At 28.9% G+C, this 23,127-nt stretch overlaps 2 protein-coding genes across 5 annotated transcripts in view; one reads left to right on the forward strand and one right to left on the reverse strand.

Annotated features, from left to right (window-relative positions):
* Window positions 1-3,446: 3,446 nt before the first annotated feature.
* Window positions 3,447-4,404, reverse strand: LOC103314414 (uncharacterized). Its single transcript, XM_008200451.3, has 3 exons — window positions 4,299-4,404; window positions 3,973-4,075; window positions 3,447-3,924 (listed from the first exon to the last, which is right to left on the reverse strand). The coding sequence occupies exons 1-3, from the start codon at window positions 4,305-4,307 to the stop codon at window positions 3,608-3,610; spliced, it is 429 nt and encodes a 142-aa protein (XP_008198673.1). The 5' UTR covers window positions 4,308-4,404; the 3' UTR covers window positions 3,447-3,607.
* Window positions 4,405-12,203: 7,799 nt separating this feature from the next.
* Cad89D (Cadherin 89D) overlaps window positions 12,204-23,127 on the forward strand; it is a 42,346-nt gene continuing 31,422 nt past the window's right edge. For all 4 annotated transcript variants that reach the window (XM_015984048.2, XM_015984046.2, XM_015984047.2 and 1 more), the window contains exons 1-2: window positions 12,204-12,413; window positions 20,195-20,287. In XM_015984048.2, coding sequence (XP_015839534.1) covers window positions 20,233-20,287 — 55 coding nt within the window. In that variant the 5' untranslated portion in view covers window positions 12,204-12,413; window positions 20,195-20,232. The remainder of the gene's footprint in view (window positions 12,414-20,194; window positions 20,288-23,127) is intronic.

Genomic DNA, 23,127 nt, shown 5'->3' on the forward strand with positions numbered 1-23,127 from the left:
AGAATACTTATATATCAGTGCCATTGTCCTTTAACAAAAGTAATGAACGCACTATTCGATGCGTCGTTGTTTGCCCTTTGACCTTACTTTTTCCTCCTTCTTCTAACTCAATCTTTGCTTGATAGTCTTGTCTGGGAGCGCAATTAACACTTTGTTACATTCGGTGCCATAAATCGACCCAAATGACAAAGATATTCCACAAATCCTGTGTCACCTTATTTGGGATAAGAGGATTTGGAGGGAAAAAACTACAAGAGGACAGATGTCACCAGCATTAAGAATTAACTTCTTTCAAGTATATCTTTCAGATTTTTGTAAATAAAAATAGAAAGAATTTGAATGCAACTTACACAGGAAATAATTTATCTTAATGCGGCTTTATCTCCGACAAGCGTCGATTCCTTCGATTCGTAGTGTTTTTCGTCAATTGATTGGACCACCTGCCAGCCCGTGGGAATCCCCTGAACGCAACTTTGGAGCGCTGGAGTGTTTGAAATTCGCCGCCACTCCGGGGGCAAAAACGGCTCATATTCGACCATACGAGAATTTTATAATCTTTCGGATGTCTCTAAGAACGCTTTTTCCGACTAGTTTATCACCAGTCGGCATCTGTTTGATAGCAAGCGCTCGGAAAACAAGAGGGCTGTGGCATGCCTCAAGTCAAAACTAATTCTCCGGATTACCACAGTACAGCTTTATTTTTATCTAGACTCGGATTTATTTTCACGCTTTTGTGAGCGTCATTATTGACTTTTCTCGAAAATTTACCGGTTTCGTGGACAACTTTTGGCTGAATTATTCGCAAACCGGGTGTCCATCGTTAAACCGGGCACGTTTTGCCACTTAAAGATGAGGCGCATTAGACTTGATCCCAACAAAATAGAACTTTCATAACGCGACACTAATGCGTTTTTAAAACATTCAAGCTTCACCTGGAATACAAACTGAGACTTTTCCAATTATTTGCTTCATGATGCCGAACTCATTTGTAATGGTAATGAGGCTTTTGGCGAATTTTTTCAAATTTTTTGATTAAATTATAGACGGGACGGTTTTATTAAACGTGAAGTTATTGTTATTAGGAGCTCCGAACTAATTTAAACTTGAGGCCATTATAAATAACTTTTAGCGAGGCAATTTGCAATTTCCTCACGTACGGATAGTCTCTAGGTAAAATAGACTTGAACGGTGTTTATGACTAGATGGGTGCAGTGTCACTTGTAATTAAAATTGCATTTTGCTACGGCATTAATTTAGCAACAATTATTAAAATGAAAAAAATCATTAGTCTTAATGACTCACATTATGGCGGAATTTTTTGTAGTTTCTCTCTTAATAGTCTTTATTGTCAAGAAAAAATACAAATAAACCCAATAACTAAATACAGATTTGTTCTCATAACCATAAACTCAACCAAAAATCAATTTTTCAAAAAATCCTCGAACTATTTTTATAAATGCTACATTTAGTCCTCTTAGAAATATTTATGACGCAATTGGTTTTTAAGTAATGACGCCTTTTCTATTTTTTAACAATCGACATTTTTCTTTACTGTTTTTGATTTTACTTTTACTAGGGACTCGATAATTCTAGTAATAATATAAAAATAAAGAAAATAAAGTTAAAAAATTGAAAGTCAGGTAAATATTTTTTATCTCTGTGTTCAACTTTCATAATATTAAAAGTGTTAATTATTGAAAAAATAGTTTTGTGTATGTACGTTTTCAAAATTGTTTATATTGTTTTTTTTAATTCTTTATATTGTCATTAAAAAGTTAAAAAAAGTGCATTAACCGAGGCAGTAATCAAATAAATTCTCGTTCAAAAAAATAAAAATGTCATTATTTAAGAGCCATAAGAACATCAATGGTGTTCAAAAATTTCAAAAAAAATCGACCTTTTTAAAAATTTTTTTCAAAAAATGTCCCATATAAAACGTACAAAGTTTGTGCGTTACAATTTATTACTTTTGGGTCAATAAGTATAAAAAAATTGAAGAGAACATTATCTACTGTAGTTCATAAATTAATTAAATGAATCAAAAAGAAATAATAAAAATATTCACACTTGACTCAAGTAGATATAAAAATTTCTCTTAATATTTTAACTGTTTTATTACTTTTTGGTTAAGAATAGTTTTCAAATTTTTAGCATTCTCTGAAAATCAATATCTATAACCACCTGAATTTGTTATTTAATTTTTAAATACAAAGTCGGAAGGTATGCTTTGTACATGTATTTTGTATTACATTTTTACTTAGTAAGCTGCAGGGCCTTATGTGAATAACCCTGTATAAACTGTTAACACTTTGTTATATTTGAATAGACCTTTCCAAGTATCAGCATAGTTCCTAGCACGTCTTTTTATACCATAAAATAAATATTTTTTTGTTTAACTTGCTTTGTTGTCTGTCTGTCAGTTTCATATTTTTGGAGCCAAATTCGGAAAAGTTTCCGTTCTCCCAATGAATTGAAATTTTGCATACTTACGTAATCTGCGTGACAACGCAATCCTATGTGGTTAAATACTTCCTAAAAAAGTTATATAAAGTTTTGAAGTTTTAGGTTTACAAATGACTCTTCATACCGTAACTTATACCAACATTAAATTATGTTGGTCATTAGGAAATATATTAATTCCAAATCGTTCTCATTACGTTTCATTACAAATAAATGTCGCTATTTTGTTTTTTAATTTTTTTATTATTTCACTTGTCTGATTCTAAAAATTAGTATTTTATAAAGGAAAATGAAATTTTTTCGGTTAACAGTTTTCGTAATAAAATATAAGTATATTTTTTTAATCTCTAGGTTTTTTCCAAAACTCATTTTGTTTTTTGTTATTTTTTTCTTGCTTTATTTTCTATGATTTTTTTCATGAGTTTCATTTAGTTTTAGTAATGTGCAATTTTTGGAAATTTTTAGGTTTTCTTCAGAATTCTTTTTGTTTTTTGTTATTTTTTTCTTGCTTTATTTTCTATTATTTTTTTCATATTTTTAATTTACTTTTAGTAAAGTGCAATTTTTGTATATCTAGATTTTTTCCAAAATCGTTTTTGTTTCTTGTTATTTTTTCTTTCTATTATTTTTCTTTATGTTTTTCATTTAGCTTTAGTAAAGTGCAATTTGTATTAATTTAATTTAATTTATTTAATTGTTATTATAATGATTATTGTTATTTAATCGTAGTTGTTGACTTACTTGACTTACTTTTATGTAATGGTGTTTCATATTATTATTAAAATTAAAGATGTGTATAAAAAAACAATCACTGTCTTTGACAATACTATTTCGAATATTTTTGTAAACGATGACCAATGACAACAGACTTATTGCCTTTTAGTTAGATATTTATATCAGTTCCCCTTTTATACGAAATAAATAAATAAGGATACGTTTTACATTATTTGCTTGGTACAGATAGTGGACTACACGGAAAAAATCATTTTTAATTTTACCACTTAATTTTACTTTTTTATTTTTTGATCATATGTACAATAAAAAAATGAGTAGCACGTGTCAAAAATAGCTGGGGAGAGACTCTATACAAGTTATCCAACCCCAAAACTCGCCCAAACAGTTCTTTATCGAACAAAACTATAGAAAATCAGCCATCATTGTCTTCGTAAATCTTGTAGGCCCCAAAGGGTTTGTTGTTATGATAATTGTTGGCCGCGTTGTATCCATACAAGCCTCCCCCTTTGCCAAAAACCGGTTGATATTTGCCATAATGCGACAAAAGCAGCGCCAGATACGGATTCAGCGGCAAATGTTCGAGATGATTATATCCCGGAATTTTCGGATGCAGATGCAGCGTCGAGCTGAGGAAAAGCGCAGCCAAGAGAGGATTCGCCTCCACCAGTGTGTGAAAATTCGGTTGCTGCACGGCTGGCACACCGCAGAAATGTGGAGGGTTTACGTAACCTAAAGCACAAATGACTGAATTTGTCAGCCGGTTTCCGTCATATTTACCGCTAGTGTAGCAATTGGGGTTGGGGGTGAAATAAGACAGTGATGGACCGGGTTTTTCACCCGATGATGCGGCCAAAAGCGCCACCAAACACCATAGCTCAAGCTGAATAATAATAATAATAAAAATAATAATAATAATAATAATAATAATAATAATAATAATAATAATAATAATAATAATAATAATAATAATAATATAATAATAATAATAATAATAATAATAATAATAATAATAATAATAATAATAATAATTAATAATAATAATAATAATAATAATAATAATAATAATAATAAACTAGAAATAAAGACATAGGAGTTGAACTCACCGGAATCATTATTTTGTTGCGCACTACATTGCTGCCCGAGTCTAATGAATTTTTTAACGCTGGTGCAGCTTTATAAGAAAAGCCCTTCCAACTCGAGGACTTTGTTAAATTTGCATAAAATTGCTCTTGTTGTTTTTATATAATCAGAAGTTATCGCGAGGTTTAAGTGGAAAACTGTGTTGGTTTAGTTTGTGAAATTTGTTCCTATTGTTTTATTGGTGTAGAGAGAAAGGAAAACGAGATTGAAGTGCTTGCCATGTTCTATGATTTACTCAACTACTTTTTGTCACTAAGAGGGATGGTCTTAACTTTGGAAACTGCGATTAAAATAATTTTAACGAACTTAATACTGTACTTATTTTAAGAATTAAGCAAAAATGTTTGTTTCTGCAGATTTTTTGGGTTAAATTACGCACTTAAAAATAAGGCTTTTAACAATGATGCAAGTTAAAAGTGCTTTCCAACGATTCTGGATAGAATGAAGTTGCAACTAAAATTAAAAAACAATTCAAAAATATACCAAAATCTGATCAAAAAACTGAAAAATTAATAAATTAAAAAAAAAATTTTGTAGGTTGAAATGACATAACAAGTTCAGAGATAGAGTCTGAAAAAAATCGGTTTTATTGAATTTTTGAAAAAAACGTTTGATTTCGTATACCAAATTTAAAATCACACTGAAACTGTTTTACTTTATAATTCTAAAGTTATTATTTTTTTTTAGTAAAAAATTAAAAATGCTTTTGTATTTTGGAAGTGAGATCAAGTTTTGATCGTTTGAAAGATAATTTGAAGCCGATTAGATAATTATCGGACTATTGCCTTAGGTCATATGATAGTTTTCGATATAAAGGCAAAAAATTTGTTCTAATTTCGTCTTTTTTTCATTTTTCAAATGCCAATCACAGTATCATGGAAAAATTATTAACAGTTTTTCTGTAATCGGCGTTTGAAAAGTAAAAAAAAATGGTCCAGAAATTTTTACCAAGCTCTAAAGCATTGTGTTTTTGAGAATGGAATAAAAGATCTGTAAAATGATTTAGTTTCAAAGCAATATCTTGTAAAAATTAATTTTCAAACGCCGATTACTGAGAAGCTAAAATATATTATGATATGAAAAAATCAACCATTTCCAATTTGAAGTAATTAACGTTTTTTTAGAGTTCCAGAGACAAAGAAAAGTGCATAAAACTCTCGTGAATTAACTGAAAGAAAATCGAGTTTGTGAAATTTTCAAAATTCGCAAAAATTTGTTTGAACAAACCGTTTTGTCAAAAATTTTAATATTAAAGTAAAAAAGCAAAAATACCTCTGTAATCGGATCCGTTCGCTGGAGCGACATAAAGATTTGACAATTTTTTTAGATAATTTAAAACGACAATTGTGTTATTTTTGTTCTATGTGGGTAGTTTCCGAAAAAATACGCCCAAAATGTGTTAGCATTTTCACATTTTTCTACCTTTCGAACGCCGATTACGGCGAAACTATTGTACCTAGAGCACAAAATCTAGTCATATTGTCAAAATTGCCGTAAAAAAATATAAAATGGAATGATATCTTGTAAAAAATGTCAATTTTCAAATACCGATTACGGCAAAATTAAAAGAGGATAAAAGGTCCTATTTCATAGTCGATCTATTTACAATTGTGTAAAAATAAAATTTCGTAAAATATGCGTCTGTAACCGAAATCGTTAGGTACAGTCACGATCAGAAAAAATGTCAGCCTTAAAACCGCAGCCACTAATCTTTTCGATATGGTACGGTTCATGTGTATGTTTAACTAATTTATAACCCAGCTAGATATTTTGTACTAGCTGGACAGTTTGTAAACTAAACAGTGTCTCATTCTTTTTGATCGTGACTGTACCGACACTGAGTTACGACCAAAGAATAGATAATTTAAAAAGCTATCTAACACATTCTTATTTTGCCCTATGATTTATAGTTTTGGAAAAAATGCCAATAAATATATAACAATTTTCATATTTTTCCTGATTTCAAACGCAAAATGGTATAAGTTTTAAGACGATATATTGCATTAAAATATTAATTTTTAAACGCCGTTAGGGTAAAACTACGATAGGAGAAAAATGCCAGTTCATTAGCAATCAGCTCGCCTTTTTTTGTCTTTTGTCAATTGGGACAAAATCACTTGTCAAATTTTTTTTTTAATTTCATATAACTATGTAAAATGTTCCAGGAAGTCGACTGGCAACGAGAAATCCGCAAATCTTCTGCCAACTTTCTGTTAGTTTAACTCAAGAAATTTTCAATATAAGCAAATTACGAGTATTTTTTCTTGCAGTTTGCTCTCTTTGTTAAAAAAATTTGAAAACTACAAAATTCAATTTTTTCGCATTAACCAAAAATTGATTAGTAATAACAACTATTACTAAAATTTAAAGTAGAATAAATTACGTGTTTTAATTAATTTATTCAAACAAAACATTTTATCGACCAGTATTGTTTATATATAGAGTTATTCATAAATATGTAGCAATAAAATAATGAACTCCAAAAAAAACCTATAAAAGAGACTGGATGCACCCATGTAGCAGTGATACACTTTAAAAAATCTTAATGATTTTTTTCGGAATTTGATGTGATAAACCTAGCGAATGGACCGATTAATGACTTTTTTTGTTAATTTTCTTATTGCATATTTATGAATAACCCTGTATTGAAATAAAATGTTGCATTGGGTGCCATCTAGAGTTAGAAACTGAAGCCACACGCAACACGACAAAGTTATCTCTTTCTCTAACAGCTCAACGATTCTGTCGCTCTCTAGGTGGCGGCACCTACTATAATTTGCAAAACAGTGGTCTCCAAACTCTACAATCGCCTCTCGAAGATGTTCTCCTGGTAAAAAGTCGAATATCTAGGGTCGGCCTTAAACCGTCAGCTTTAACTTCTCTCGAACGAATTTCCTTGCTCTCTTCAACAACGTCTCAGGAAATTGTAGCAAATTTTTTCTTACACAAACCTTTACCAAAAAAATAAAAATCCACTCTGTCGCGTATAAACCGGCAATAAATCATTTAAAACTGTCAGAATAATTTTTATTGTCATTGTTCCAACGTAATAAAACTACAGGAATTCATATTGAAAGATATGTGTGTTGTAGGAAGTCGTAATTAATGAAGAATAATTAGCGCCAACAAGTAGAAGAAATGTAGCAACAATTTTTTGTCAGTGTAGAAAGTAATAATATTTGTAATTACACTAATTAAAAAGAAAATTAATAACTTGGAGACAGCTGTTAGGAAACGCCAAATTTGGGTTACACTCTTACTCTTCTTATCAGTCTTGAATTGATTTTCTCAGTTATTTTTCGTGTCAAAATTTATTTTCCTGTCGGCTTGTGTCCAATAAATCGCCCATTGAGGACTAGAGAAATTGTACAATTTACTTGAGAAAGAATAGATAAAGCGTGCTCCTAAGATGGAGATTGTGTGTTTCTAGGAAAGTAGAAATTTTCGGAAAATTCTTGTCCATTGATTGGCTAAGATTATAGATGTGTCGATAATTCCTAATGGGAAAAAGTTAAATCGTGATAGTTGACACTGAAAAATCCGGCAAGATTTTTGTAAATACCAACCTGATGGGTACAACTACAACTGTTATGTAATTAATAGAAGAAAAATGGCAAAGAATTGCCGTATGTCAAGTGTATAATGGTAAACCAGTTTGAATGAGGCTTACAGCTGTATTAGCTATTGTGGCAGATCATCTGCTCTTGTGTAACTGTTTTCGCAAAAAACTCAAGTGCTACTAGAGTTTTGACACAAGAAACAATCTTCTTAATTGTTTTAACACGTCGGGAAAGTACTTTGTTTCAGCTACCATTTAATAACCAATTAACTCAAGAACTGCGTAGCTAGTAGAAAGCCTCCGCAGGAAAAATCCAGAACAACACGCAGATTTACATTTCTTGCAAGGAAATGCGTTATTAGACGGATATACAGTGCCTCATTAACGCAAAAACCAGGCCTTTTTCAGGCACTTGGCGTTTTTGTGGGTGGAAGAAATTTAATTAAGTAATTTCATGTCGCTGCAGCTTGTTATTAAGCTGAGACGAAAAATAACACCAATGATTGATTGATTAAACGAGTCCAGCAACTTGAACTTTTCCAAATTCAATAACAATCATTTTTTGAATCACATCTGTTGTGTGGCGAAAAATGGCGATGTGGGTTACAGGTGTTGGTGATTAGTTTTATCCAAAAAACGTGTCATTGCTCTTGCACTTGCATGCAAACTTTCAAAAAATGCAAAAAAGTTTATTATTCTGCGCGCTCGATTGAAAACTTCCACGAAGTTTTCATTTTTTCTTGCACTAAATTGTCTCGCATACCGTTAAGTAATTCTAGTGAAATCTATTAATTATGGGCTTTCATGCTTTTTATTAGCATATCAAAAATCTGAATATTTAACTGTTCACCGTGTTATAATAATCTAATTGTGATTTATTATGCTTATAAGTTTTAGATTTATTGTCTAAAATTATTTCGAGCAAGTTCGTGAGCGCTTTCGCATTTTGCTGAAAAATAATAAGTCGATCATTCTTTGACATTTAACAGACTGTGATGTGAAAGTTTGGCATTGACAATGAAGATCTTTAAATCAGATGTTTGTTATATTTAATCCATGATTCTTATGCGAGAATTTAATTTTACTTTCGCTCAGATGCGATGCTTTATTAAGCCGAAATTGAACGTTTTTTGTAGGTTTAGAAAGGACGATTGTTGGGTATTGAATCAAAATTACCGAATTGCGTTTTGTTATGAGTGATGAACCAGTTAATCCTAATTTTACGGCAAATTGTTAGATAGGTATACTTTCTAATGATTTTGAAAAAATCGTACCAAAAGTAAATTATAGCCCAAGACTTGTAATATTCGTACTTTTTGTTTTGTTTTCCGATTGCGATTAGTTACGTTTGCTCTAAATATTTCAGGACTATATTTCATTACTTCCTTACAAAAGATTTATGCTGATATTTGCTCTCACTTGTCTACTTACTACCTATTGCAATATTACCGAGTGGTGTCAGGTTTTCCGGTTCAAAATTGTGAAAAATTTTGAAAATTTTTAGCCACTTTTTTCAAAAATTTAATTCCTAACTTTTTTTGAAACTCCTAAAACCCGTCAAGTTATGACTAATTTGATAATTTAGGACCATCTCGAATTAAAATAATACGATTTTTAGCTTTTTTTTTAAATTGAGTCTATCAAAGAGTTTCTTGAGCATATAGCTTTTTTCAAAAATTTTCTATACAGTAATTACTTATTATAATAAGAGTTTATGCTCTCATCCTTTAATAGTAATTTTTTGTTTTCTGTAAACCGAAGCAAAAAGTTTCAGTCATTCGTAATGTTTCTCAAAAATGAGTAATTTTTTGCATACGAGATAAACTATTCTGGAAACAACATAATAATAAATATAAAAAAAATGAGTGTGAATAATATTGCCAATAAATAATGCAAAAAGTTCAGCTAACAATTTAGCAAAGTTTAGCAAACATTTTGCGCTTTAAGATTTTTAGATGGTACAAATCTAGTTTTTGTAATCAGTGTAATATGCAATTAGGTCAGGTCAGGTCAGGTCAAGTCAGTTTTTGTAATCATTGTAATATACAATTAAGTCATTGTAACGTTATTGAAATAATAATAATAATAATAATAATAATAGTAATAATAATAATAATAATAATAATAATTTTAATAATAATAAAATTACATCTAAAGTAAATAATTTCCTTCGAAGCCAGAGCTTAAATCGTTCTTCTGAGCTAAAATAAAGCTTTTTATGTGTAGTCTACGAGTGTTTTCTCGTTTCTAAGCAGAAGTTCGTCTAATTTTTAGACATTTCTCAAGAAATTTGCTCGTTTGTAGAGCAAACTTTTGCCTAAAATAAATCATTAAGTTTTAAAAGATAGCTCAAATCGTTATTCTAAGATAAAATAAAGCTTTTTTGGTGTGTTCCATGAGTGTTTTCTAATTTCTAAACAATGGATCGTCTGCAAATTAAAGTTTTTGACCAGAATAAGACTTTTTTGTTTTTTAGGCAAGAAACTGTCAAAGATTATTAACCATTTTTTTCTAAACTGGTAATAAAATATATAAATAAGTAGTTAAAAAAGATTACTTAAAGACTAGTTGCACCAATTGTGGTTAAAAACAATCGTTACTATGATTGTAACAATCATTTATGCAGATTTATTCTACTACTAAATTTAACTTCTTTTGTCGAAATTGACTGAAGTTATTTTAAATACTAATTGATTTATATTCTACTTATAATTTACAACAAAAATTATAAATATTTTCTAGTTAATTTAGCTAATTCACAATTGGAGGATCTTGTTCTAGTTCAGAAATGAAAATCTCATCTATACAGTTTTTTTTTCACATTTAAATACTGTGTGGTGGATTTACCAATATCATCTAGAGAAACTTTAACCATTTGCAAATAACGTAAAACTAAATGAAAACCTTTTTCTGAAACAGGCTGTTGAAATAAAGGTAGAAATAGAAATTGATGTAGAAGTAGAAGTAGAAGTAGAAGTAATAGTAAAAGTAAAAGTAAAAGTAAAAGTAAAATTAAAAGTAAAAGTAGAAGTAGAAGTTGAAGTTGAAGTAGAAGTAGAAGTAGAAGTAGAAGTAGAAGTAGAAGTAGAAGTAGAAGTAGAAATAGAAGTAGAAGTAGAAGTAGAAGTAGAAGTAAAAGTAAAAGTAAAAGTAAAAGTAAAAGTAAAAGTAAAAGTAAAAGTAGAAGTAGAAGTAGAAGTAGAAGTAAAAGTAAAAGTAAAAGTAGAAGTAGAAGTAGAAGTAGAAGTAGAAGTAGAAATAAAAATAAAAATAGAAATAGAAATAGAAATAGAAATAGAAATAGAAATAGAAATAGAAATAGAAATAGAAATAGAAATAGAAATAGAAATAGAAATAGAAATAGAAATAGAAATAGAAATAGAAATAGAAATAGAAATAGAAATAGAAATAGAAATAGAAATAGAAATAGAAATAGAAATAGAAATAGAAATAGAAATAGAAATAGAAATAGAAATAGAAATAGAAATAGAAATAGAAATAGAAATAAAAATAAAAATAGAAATAGAAATAGAAATAGAAATAGAAATAGAAATAGAAATAGAAATAGAAATAGAAATAGAAATAGAAGTAGAAGTAGAAATAGAAGTAGAAGTAGAAGTAGAAGTAGTGGTAGAAGTGGAAGTAGTAGTAGAAGTAAAAGTAGAAGTAGAAGTAGAAGTAGAAGTAGAAGTAGAAGTAAAAGTAGAATAGAAACAAAAATAGAAATAGAAATAGAAGTGGAAACGAAAATAGAAATAAAAATAGAAATTGAAATAGAAATAAAAACAGAAATAGAAATGGTATAAGTACTTATAGTATATTTTTATACCTGGTGTTTGGTATATTCATTCAGCAAATGTACTTTAATTCGCTTTCTTAAAAAAACTACAATTACAAAAACTATTAACAGAATACGAGTAAGAAATTTTTACTTATTTATGTTTTCCATCTATTTTTATTATGTTCTTGCTTTTGTCTTGATAAATGTCGCAAAAATCGTTAGAACAGTAAGATTCAGTGGCTGAAATATTCAAACCACTTGCCACAATTCATAGTCGAGCAGCCAAACATTCCTCCAATTGGCACAATTCCTCATTAGTCACGCTCCTGCCCAAAGGGTGGTAACACTGACGCAATTTACATCGATGTAACCCAATTATGAAATCCATATTCATTCAATGCACACCAACTTTTACTATCAAACCCCTTCATTAAAACAAACCCATTTCGCATCTGCGTGAAAAAATCCCCGGAGTCCGGAATGTCTTGTAGCCACACTCTTTCTAACTCTCACCGAACGCATCACCTTGCAGATAGATCTAGACAGCGAACGCATTCACTTGTTTCTTGAATACCACGTGTTTCAGGTGTTTTGCCGGTTTATGGCATCGTAGTAGTTGGTGCATTGAACTATACCGTGCGTCCAGCGCGCAACGGAAGAACATTTTTCAATTTTTTTTCCTCAATTTTGATTTTGTGCAGTGTGGCTAGTGCGACTGAAAAAGGGGACGTTTGCAAGGTAATTATTTTTGGAAAATTAATTGACGCGAACTTTGCACATTTAAATACAAAGAAGCAATTAATCACAAGTTTTTTTTCTTTTCAATGAAATTTTTCTCACAGGATTATGGGGTCGCACTTGAAAGGCAAATTTTGCAAATATTTTCAACGACCCACATTTATTTTGAATTTTTCTGAAAATGACAAAAACCGCTCAGGGTTTAGAGAAACTGTTATTGAATTAATTAAAGCGTGGAGGCTGACCCTGATTATCATTAAAAATAAAATAAAATAAAGTTTCATACTACAATTAATCGAACAATTACTTTAGTTCTGCTGACTGCTACTGTTACGATTTTTTTCGGAAAGTAAGACAAACAACGGTAATACCTAATTAATTTTTGTGATGTTGGGTGATTTTAAATAATTGTGAAATTCAACCTTCCTCCTTTTTGCTATTGTTTCGAGCTGTGTTTAGTTAGCATACTGATACATTATAAGATTAGAGGTCGGAATAAAATTATTTTTTCAAAAATAAATGAAAAAAATAACTGTTCAATTTCCCTTCTCTAGTCATTAAAAGCTGATCTAAATTTGTAAAAAAATCCTAAAATATGGTTATTTTATGCAAGATATCTCCGGTTTTGGTTTGAAAAAGTCTGATAAGGTAATAATTCTTAAGCAAGCAACAGGAAATTATTTGACTTACTGTCTTACATATTTCACTGAACTCAGTTGAGAAATGTCTAGTTATTCAAAAAATGTGTGTTGGTTAATTAGACTTAATTAAAAATTATCGCCTGGTTACAAATTACTTACATAAGATTGGTTAAAATAAAACTCGAAATAAAAATAAACAATACATAAAAATAAAATTACACAAAAATAGACTTAAATAAAAAAATATTTTCACTTTTTGGCTAAGTGATTTTTCAGCGACTGTTCCAAAATAAACTCGCCAAAAGTGTTATACTCTCCCATATATTCACTGACTCCAGTTTTGACTTGAAGCAGTTCATTCCTCCGTTCATTATCTCCCAAATTATCAGGATGTATGATTCTGATTGGAGGATCCAAAGCTCTTGGAGTGTAAGATAAGGGATTTTTAAAGCTTGCATTTTGAGTTGTCAGTGGTATTTCCGAGTTGTCCGACAATCTAAATTGATCAGCTTTGCTTTTTGCATAAAGTAGGACTTTCTTTTCTCTATCACAAAATTCCGCTTGATATTCCGATGATTTTTCGTTGAGAATTTCTTGGTCGAAGATGAGTTTAGTGTCTAGAGGTTTCGAAAGTAATTCTTTGAGATGTTGGTGTTTCTGTTTGAATCTGTCGAAGTAGATTTCTCCGTCTTCGTCCGGTGGGGTCAAGTCGGTTTTTTGAAGGTATAAGTAGTGTTTTTGACCTGCTGCAATGGGGTCTGCAAATTCTTGTCTCACTCGGTGTTGGATTGATGGTATGAACGGTTTTTTCACATAGTGTTTGCGGTAAGTTGTGAGGAAGGTGTAGTCGCTTACTTTGAAATCCATTGACAGTGACAAAATTTACTGTCAGGATGACAGGTGTTGTCAGTTTCAAGCTGCTGTCCAGATGAGTTATCTAGTTATTATCAAGTTTAAAAAAAAGAAATATAACTATTTTTTTCGATTATTTTGAAAAGTATCTATAAAGGAAAGTAGTTTAAAACAAATTGGAGAGCTTATGAGGAAATCAGCAAATCAAATATTTGTTCTTATTGAAATACAAATTTTCACCTTTTTTTAGATATTTTTGCTTTTGAAAAGTTTAATTATATGTATCTAAATGTAATTATTGAAAAAAACAATCATTTAATAGGTAATAGGTCTTAAATATTCAAAATTATGAAGACACAAAAAACCATAACGCAGAACAAATAAACAAAAAGAATCACAAAAAAATCAGAAAAATAACAAAAAAAATATAAAAAAACAAAGAAAAATTCTATTTTAAACAGCGAATGGTAATTATTGACAAACAAAACAATTATTTCAAAACTGTTTTAAATTCAAAATTCAAAACTGCGATGAAAAAATTATAAAGAAACAAAAAACAATAACGCAGAACAAAAACAAAACGAATCACGAAAAAAATTAGAAAAACCACAAAGAAAAGATAAAAACCAAAGAAAAATTTAATTTTAAACAGCGAATCGTAATTATTGGAAACATGGGAATCCTTTAATAGACGGTCCTAAATTCAAAATTATGATGAAAGAATTATGAAGAAACAAAAAACAAAAACGCAGAATAAAAACAAAATCGAATCAGAAAACAATTAGAAAAATCACAAAAAAGAGATAAGAACCAAAAAAAATTTAAACAGCGAATCGTAAAAAAATATTTGCTATAAATTGTCATAAGACTCATAAGCAATATGTATATTGAGTGATTTTTTCAGTGTGCTTTCGTATTTAAAATGTAACTAAATTATAAAATATTATACTGACATTTTTTAAATAGTGCAGTAATAAAATTTTTACTAGACTGTTTTGTCATCCTGTAATTGGTTTTCATCATTAATGGCAAAAAATACAATTAAAATTTTAATTAAATTTAATTTTAAATTAAAATTAACACAAGTGTTAATAGCAGAAAAAATATTATATTTTATTTTGATCTCCTTATTTATACTATAGATTTGTCAAGCGTCAAAGTTTTTTAATTAAGAATTGTTTGTCAAATTTTTTTTGTATTGGTGCTAGTCTAAGAAATATTTTTAATTTAATATTTCTGAAGCTTTTGTAGCTTAATTTTTGAAAAGCTTATAGTGATTACTGATTAGGTACTGACATTGTAAATTTGAAAAATGGTTCTTTAATTTTTTGTTTTGTAGTAGTTACTAAAAAATTTCAAGTTGATATTTAAGTACAGTTTTTCGTTTTTCTAATACATTTTGGTCTTCTGGTTATTTGAATCATAAAATTTTTGTTTGGTTGTTTCAAGATTTCTAAATGTTGACATTAAAAATTTTATTTTTGTTAAAAAAATGTACAGTATTGAAATATTGAAAAAAATCTCCAACAAATTAAAAAAAATCTATTTTAATTTTTTTTTTAATTTTGGGATATCAAAAATTATAAATAGAATAAACTAAAAAACACAATTTTCAATTTTATTTTTGTAAGAAATCATTCTATATAACTACTCTTATTGATTAGCGATTAAAACGTGAGCATGATATTTTAATACAAAAAAAAAACATGGCTTTTTGAAAAATAAGGCAAGAACAGAAAGATTAGCACTTTGTATTATCGAGAGGTTTTTTTATTGTAACTTTATTGATTAGAGTTTTTAATAATTTTATGTATTTAACAAAAAAAAAGAATAATATATATTAAAAATATTTAAAAAATTGACGTAATAAATTCTGAAATAACGACAAAATGACAACATAAATTATTTAAATAAAAGCATTAAATAAAATAAAATCGTCCTGTTGGAGCATTTTTTGAATAATGAACTAGAACAAAAATAAGAATTTTATGCGTTACTTTATAAACTGTTTGTATATTTGAGTGACAGACTAATAGGTGTATAAAAAAGTGGCAATTTAGTTTAATTTAGAAAAAATTGCTTTAATTTTATTTTTTGATATTCAGATAAACCAAAACAATTCAACGTATTTGTCAAAAAAAATGTAAAGCAGGATAAAATATAATGTACGACATAGTAAGACAACAATATATAAATAGATATAGTTAAAATATACATTAACTAGCATGTAAAAGTTTTATTCAAAATAATTTTTAGTATTCTTTAATAACTGCGGCATTTACATTACATGTTGTTTTATTAATTTTGCTCAAAGTTATAATACTGGCGTCATTTCGTTATGTTCTGTTGTTAAAATGCTCCACTGTAGTATTTAATTTTTTTGTGCATTTTTTGTTTAATTATGTTGTAATTTTTTGATTTTTCTTGTTATTTGTTCAATTTTGTCGTTAAAAAAATTATTTGTGCCGTTAGTTCTTCTTTTTTTGTCTGCACAGTAAATAAACAAATAAAGTTGGACTACATAGAAAGTACTGGTATAACAAATTTTTGAACCTTTAAACAAATAAAATGTGTGTTTAATATAATAATTCTGAAACACCGTTTCAGCGTGATAACGCTTATTATAATCTAATATTTCAGTATGGTTGTAAATTGGTAACAGTTGTTGGCAGTAGGTAGAGGCCTTAAAGGCAGAAATTCTACACGAGGTGTTATAATTATGGTCGAGAATTTTGAAAAAAGTTTGCTTCTGGAGGTGTGTTACCAGAAGTGGAAGATTAATTGGTTTAAAACGGCTAGGAATGCAAATCAGACTGCTTTTTTGGTCTGTACTGAAATATTTATAGCGATATTTTGATCTATGTAAAATAATTGCATAGTGATTGCTTTAATTAGCCACACAAAAAGTTCACTGTTCTGCGCTCGCTTTACGTAAGAATAAACGAGACACTGAACCAATTTATAAAAATAAATAATTAAAATTTATAATTCTCGACATAATGCAAATGTCTATCTCGAGTGAAAGGCTAGTCGGAATTTGTCATATTTTACAAATTCTTCCTAATTTTCAACTTTTACTTTGCAACAATTACAAACAATTGCCGGCACTTCCATCGACACTATTATATTTTTTCATCATCATACCTGAACTAAAATTTCAGTGTAATGCACACAAAGCATTATTTAATTGTAGCGTGACTCACTTTCCTTTCTTATTTAACAATAATTAATACATAAATTTTCCCTTCTTCCACTTTGATGAACAAAGAAAACGTCTTTTAAATAAAATCCACTTTCGTTATACTCGCATCAAAAACCAATCAGAATGAATATGCATTTCATTGCACACCGTACTCGGACAATGCGCTTTTGTTCCGGTGTAAAACTGGCTTTTCGCAAAAATCCAACCCACGCCAACTATTCCAGAATTATTATTGCGAATATTCGCGCCATGTATTATTCTAATTTTGATTAATTATGCAATGGCAATGGCTAGGTATTGAACCATTATGTAATAATTTTAAGTACAGTTGAATGAATGCTCCGGGTCAGTAAGATAGAATGTTCCGGGTAATTTTTCTATGGGGTAAATTGCTACAAGTACTACACATTTCGCAAGTCATTTTGTGTGCTTTTAAAAATTTTCCAAGTCGAGTGGATTGTTCCGATGCGATTGTTTTAATTGGCAAAACTGCAGGAAGGTACCCAAAGTGAATCATCTCAATTATTAAATAACGCCAATTTTTTAATTTTTTGTTATAACGCTTCATTTTCAGTTACAAAAAAGCTAAATTTTAGAGTTAGAAATCGACAAATAGTAAATTAACACAAAAATTTGGTGATTTCAACGACAGATTAAAACACGAAATAAAATATTAAAACGGAATTCAATTTAAGAAAGTAATAACAATAACAATAATAACAAAATAAATTATTCAATTTTATGGTAATACTAATGTAAAATGAAGACACAAACCCAAAAATTGAGTTAGAAACAAAGCATTTCTTTTCTTAACAGTATTCGATTGGAGATGTCAATGCTAGATTAAGACCCGAACTTAAACATCAGGCATTAAAACAACAGATTCAATTGTAAATATTACGTTTTAATTTTGTATTTTATGAAATAAAGTGATAACAAGTGTACCTACTTTTTCGCAAGAATTTAATTTGTCATTTAATTCACAAATTTTATGGAGACATCAATGCTAGATGAAAACACGAATCCAAAAATATAATGATAAACAAAATTTATTACGTATTGTTACCATAATAATTAGCAATTATTAATAAATTTTGACTATTTAACACGTTTTTGTCAAAAACTTTAAATGTTTCTTAAAAACACACTAAAAATCCATCAAATTATTAAAATACGTCGTTTTTTTGACGATTTTTTGTAAGAACTAAGTTATAGAAAAAATTTGTTAAAACAAAGTTAATTTAAAAATTTATTTTATTTTGGTTCTTTAGTTGTTTTTCTTGATTGAGGTCAATTTTGATCAGACTTTCAAAAAAAAGCAGTCTTAAAATTTTGTGGAAAATAAGTGTTTTTTTCTTGAAGTGTTTTGAAGTAAAAATGCAATTAAATCGCAAAGTGTACTTAAAAGCACTTAAAAAATCGAAAACGTTAGACCTGAAACGATTATTTTTGCTATTTTAAAAATAACAATATGTTACGTTTTTTCAAAAAGTCTCGAAAATTTTATTTAAAAAATTTGGCTACAAGTGGCTGAATTGTACTAAGACAGATAAAAATTTATATTTTGACATGTCCTGTTTAATTTAACTTATTTTGGAAACTAAATTTCAATAATTTTAAAAAATCTTATCAAAAAAAAACATAAATTACTGGTGTTTTGGTTAATTTGAATGTTTCTTTCGGTTTAAGATCTTTTTAAGTAGTTTTTGTGTAAAAACTTTTTTAACAATAAGCTGAAAAATCGGCAACAATTAACGTAATTTTTTCGCATGTTAAAAAAAATAACGAAACTGATACTGTCTTATCTTACTTTGGTTAATTTATTTTTTTTTAGCTCTTTTAGAAACAACATTTTGCAAAAAACATTGTTATTTTTTAATTTTTTATAATATTTTTTCACTTATTTTTTATTTGTTTTTTTAATCTCTGTCAAATTTAATTAAGTAGTCACAAAAATTATTCGATAATTACATTGAGTTTGTTTTTTTGAGTTTTTTAAAACATTTTCCAATCAGAAACGCTAATTGTAAAATTTCAATAAAAACAAGTCGAAAAATTAATCAAAAATTACTAAATTAGGTATTAATTGACGATGTTTCTGTCTATTCTACTGTAAGCCCATACTTTAAGTCATTTTTTAAACCAAATTTTTACTACATTTTGTTAAACAAAGTTGAAAATCGCTTTTTCAGAGCTTTTTCAGAAACACATATCGAACAATTTTGTTTAAAGTAAGACGTAAGAATCACCAAATTTTGATAGAATTGTGATATCTTTGCTTTTTTCAAGCTGTTAAGTACATAATTTTACATTTTAAACCATCTAACACTGTTGGAAAATTTTAAATCAAATTTTATGACATGGTGGTAGTGAAAGTATTTTTTCAGCATAAATTTGGTGATTTTTGTTAATTGGCGGCAGTGATTTTGCAGATAAATCCCAACTGAACAGTGTTGAAAAGCTTTTTTTTAGTACAAAAATTCAAATGATTTTCAAGAATGATTTTAATCCCAAAATTTTTAAAACTATTTTAACAATTTTTTTTACTTTAATTTACAAATTATATTTTTATGTGTTATATTTTTTACATTCTCGATTACCATAAATGTTATAAGTAATAAATTAAAAGTTTAGATAAATTCGAAAAGTTTTTTTTATTTTGACGTTCTTATATTAAATTTCGTACTTTCTATGCCCCCGAGAATAAATCGATTAATGCAAATTTGTATAATATATCAATTTTCACACCCAATTTTATGAATTAAGCTCCGTCGTAGTGACACCTCGTACACAAACAAATTATTTATTAGAAATTTTTTTATCGAAAACAAATTAACTCTCAAGTAGCACACATGTCATTTTTTCTCAAAAAACATACACCTTTTCATTTTCTCTATGTGTCCAGTAAAGCTCGTAACACTTTTACCATTGTAGGATATTTAAAAACGTGAAAAAAACATCGCCTCCAGCAACCGCAAGGTCAATATCGTTGCATGTCTGGAGAAAACGTGTGGAAACACAGGAAAAAAAAATTTTTTGCTTTCTACACCAGAACCCGGAAATGACCATATTTTGATTTTTTTCAGGTTTTTGACGAAAATCCGGTTCAAATGAAGCGTCGAAAATGATGTTGCGAAGCATCACACTCCTGGTGATTGCTCTTCTGCATTCGGTCAAAGGTGAGTCAAAATCTAGTGCGCGGTGAAGGCCAGGGTTCAGCGACTGGAACAACAGTGGCCCTCGAAGTGCATCTTGCGGGACGCCAAATCTGTAGCAGATTTGCTTTCTCATGACCTTAACCTTTCTAATTTCGGCTCTTATCTCACGATCAATATCCGAATTTCTCAAACTTTCTATACGGTTAGTTATTAAGCACCTTATGACCAATAAATCGCGATTTATCAATGACCACTCTTCGGAGGTCAAGCCACAAAAATAACATTTGGTAGCGCGCTGGAAAAATCGAGGATAAATTACGGTGAAGTAGGAACGGCGATTTATGCTTTCACGCGATTAATTATAATTATTTGCTAGTTTTTATGGTTTCTATACGTTGCAATTATGTATGCACATAATTGAAGGTTTTTTTGTCCAGAAACGAGTCGGTGGAGAAAAATTTTGAAACGTTCACTTCTCAAACAAACCAAGTACGTTCATTAACCCACTCCGGTGATTAATCACAGGACAAGAAGGGTCCGGAGACGGCGCTCTGTGGCTCACACAATTTGAATATCAAATCAAAGATGCATAAGTTTTGCAAAACAATTGTGGGGAAGAGACGCGAGTTTATAAGTTTTCCGCGTAACAATAACAGGAAATAGGAGAAAAGTGGCGACGTTTAGAAACAATACTGTCGTGAGAGCTGACGTTTGCTCACGGATGGAAAAATCTCCGATTACAGTGCTTTGGATTTGCACCTACGATTCGAAAATTGGTATCGGCACGTTTGAAAGAGACATTATTATAATGTTGGTTACTGTGGTACTGGCAAGGCATACTAATTTATTACTAATCTCAAGAATGCTGTAATCGAGTAACTGTTCAAGATTCTGCTATTCTGAGTGAAGATTGGTTACATGCGTTTCATCACAAAAAATTACCTCTGTCTTGTGCCACGAAGTCACAAAAATTTGAATAAAGTGAAAACGAGTCATTTTTGAAAAAAAAAACGATTAAACTTTATTATTCCTTACCTTACTTACCTTATGTCCCTACAGATCCCATGTTTAGTTTATATTTTGTGGTTTTTTTGAAATTCAAGAAAACGATTAAACTTTATTATTTCTTACCTTACTTACCTTATTTCCCTACAGATCCCATGTTTAGTTTATATTTTGTCGTTTTTTTGAAATTCAAAATTCGGAAAAATTTACGCCTCACGTCGGGTCGTTATCGAATAATTTACAGCTAAAGATTTGTACGTTTTTTTACTTTTTTTAAATTCCAGGCAATTAATTTCCTGAAAATTAGTGAAATTTGACAAATAGATAAGATATAAGCTAATTCTATTATACAAAGTTTATGTAGAATAGCCTGAAAAAAGTAACAGGTGTTGAATTACCATTTATGGATTAAAAAAAATCAGTGCTAATTTATAACTATGTTACTGCGTAGGAAGCTGAAGATTTCTAAGTCAGTTTTTATCAAAGAAATTTAAAAAAACATATCTACTAAAACACGTTTCCAAAATTTTCGTTTATCGTAAATTATTAAATCAGAAGATTTTTTTCTTTTTTAAGTGTTTACATACAGGGTGACTCAGAGATGTATAATCGGTCTATAATTTTTTTGGGAATTGAAAAATTGCTACGCTGTTTTTATTATCTTATCTGATAGATCGACCTAAAGTCGACAAACTAAATATATTTTTATTATGCACAGGGTGTTGTATACAGGGTGGTGAACCAAAGTTATATTTTTTTTTAATTACATATTTTTGCATATTTGGAATCTACGCAAAAAAATAATGCAAGTTTATTTACACTATTATAGACCTATCTTTTTTCGTTTTGAAAGTATTCAGTTTTTCGTTATAAAAAAGACCAATTTTTGAAAAATCATTACCAAGTCGCCTATGAACGTTATCCGGCAAATTTGCAACAGAAAAATTTAGAATTTCTTGTAGTTTTAGCAAATAGACGACTTTCAGTTAAAGCACGCAAATAATATACAGAGTGTGCCAAAGTTGAATAACTTTGGCACACTCAAAGTTGAATAATTTTTTTCAAATGTACCACCCTGTATTTTTTTCGTGTATTTTTGATAAGTTTTTTAACGGTATGGGGTTTGCATCACAAATTTAAAATATTTTTTTTAATCTTTCAAAAAAATGAATTTATTACTAGAAAATTTGTTATCCTATAGAATCTGATAAGTCAAATAATTTATTTTTTGATATGTACTAATGTGATTAGTTACATTAGTAATCTAATTATTATTTGATACATAAATAAATTTTGCTCATTAAAAATTAATAATAAAATAATAAAAAAAGAAAAAAAAAGTTGAACATTTTATGAATTATTTTAAATTTGCACTACAAACCGCATATTATTAGAAAGCTTATGAAAATTGCTATCAATACGTGTAAAAAAATTCATGGTGTTCCATTAAAAAAATGAGTGATTAAACTTTTTGCGTTTTGACACACCCTGTACACTATCTGCGTGTTTTAAGTAAAAATCGACAATTGCTAAAAATACAGGGTATTCTGACTGTTTCTGTATCAAATTTTTCGGAAAATATTCATAGCCCACTTTGCAGTGATTTTTCCAAAATTGCTCTTTTTTATTAAGAAAAATTAAACAATTCCAAAACTAAGAGAAATAGATCTATAAAGGTTTATATAAAGTTACATTATTGTTTGCGTAAAATCAAATTATGCAAAAATATATAGGGTGTTCCATTTAAAAAAAAATTAACTTTGGTTCACCACGCTGTATACAACACCCTGTGCACAATAGAAATATTTTTAATTTTTGGACTTTAAGTCGATCTATCGCATAGTAAAAACGTCATA

This window comes from Tribolium castaneum, chromosome 7 (genome assembly GCF_031307605.1).
Source record: "Tribolium castaneum strain GA2 chromosome 7, icTriCast1.1, whole genome shotgun sequence".
NCBI classification, from domain to species: domain Eukaryota; kingdom Metazoa; phylum Arthropoda; class Insecta; order Coleoptera; family Tenebrionidae; genus Tribolium; species Tribolium castaneum.

Coding starts and splice junctions, on each gene's coding strand:
- LOC103314414 (XM_008200451.3), bottom strand. Junction 3,925..3,972: donor CCCCAATTGCTACACTAGCG/GTAAATATGACG, acceptor TTTGTGCTTTAG/GTTACGTAAACCCTCCACAT.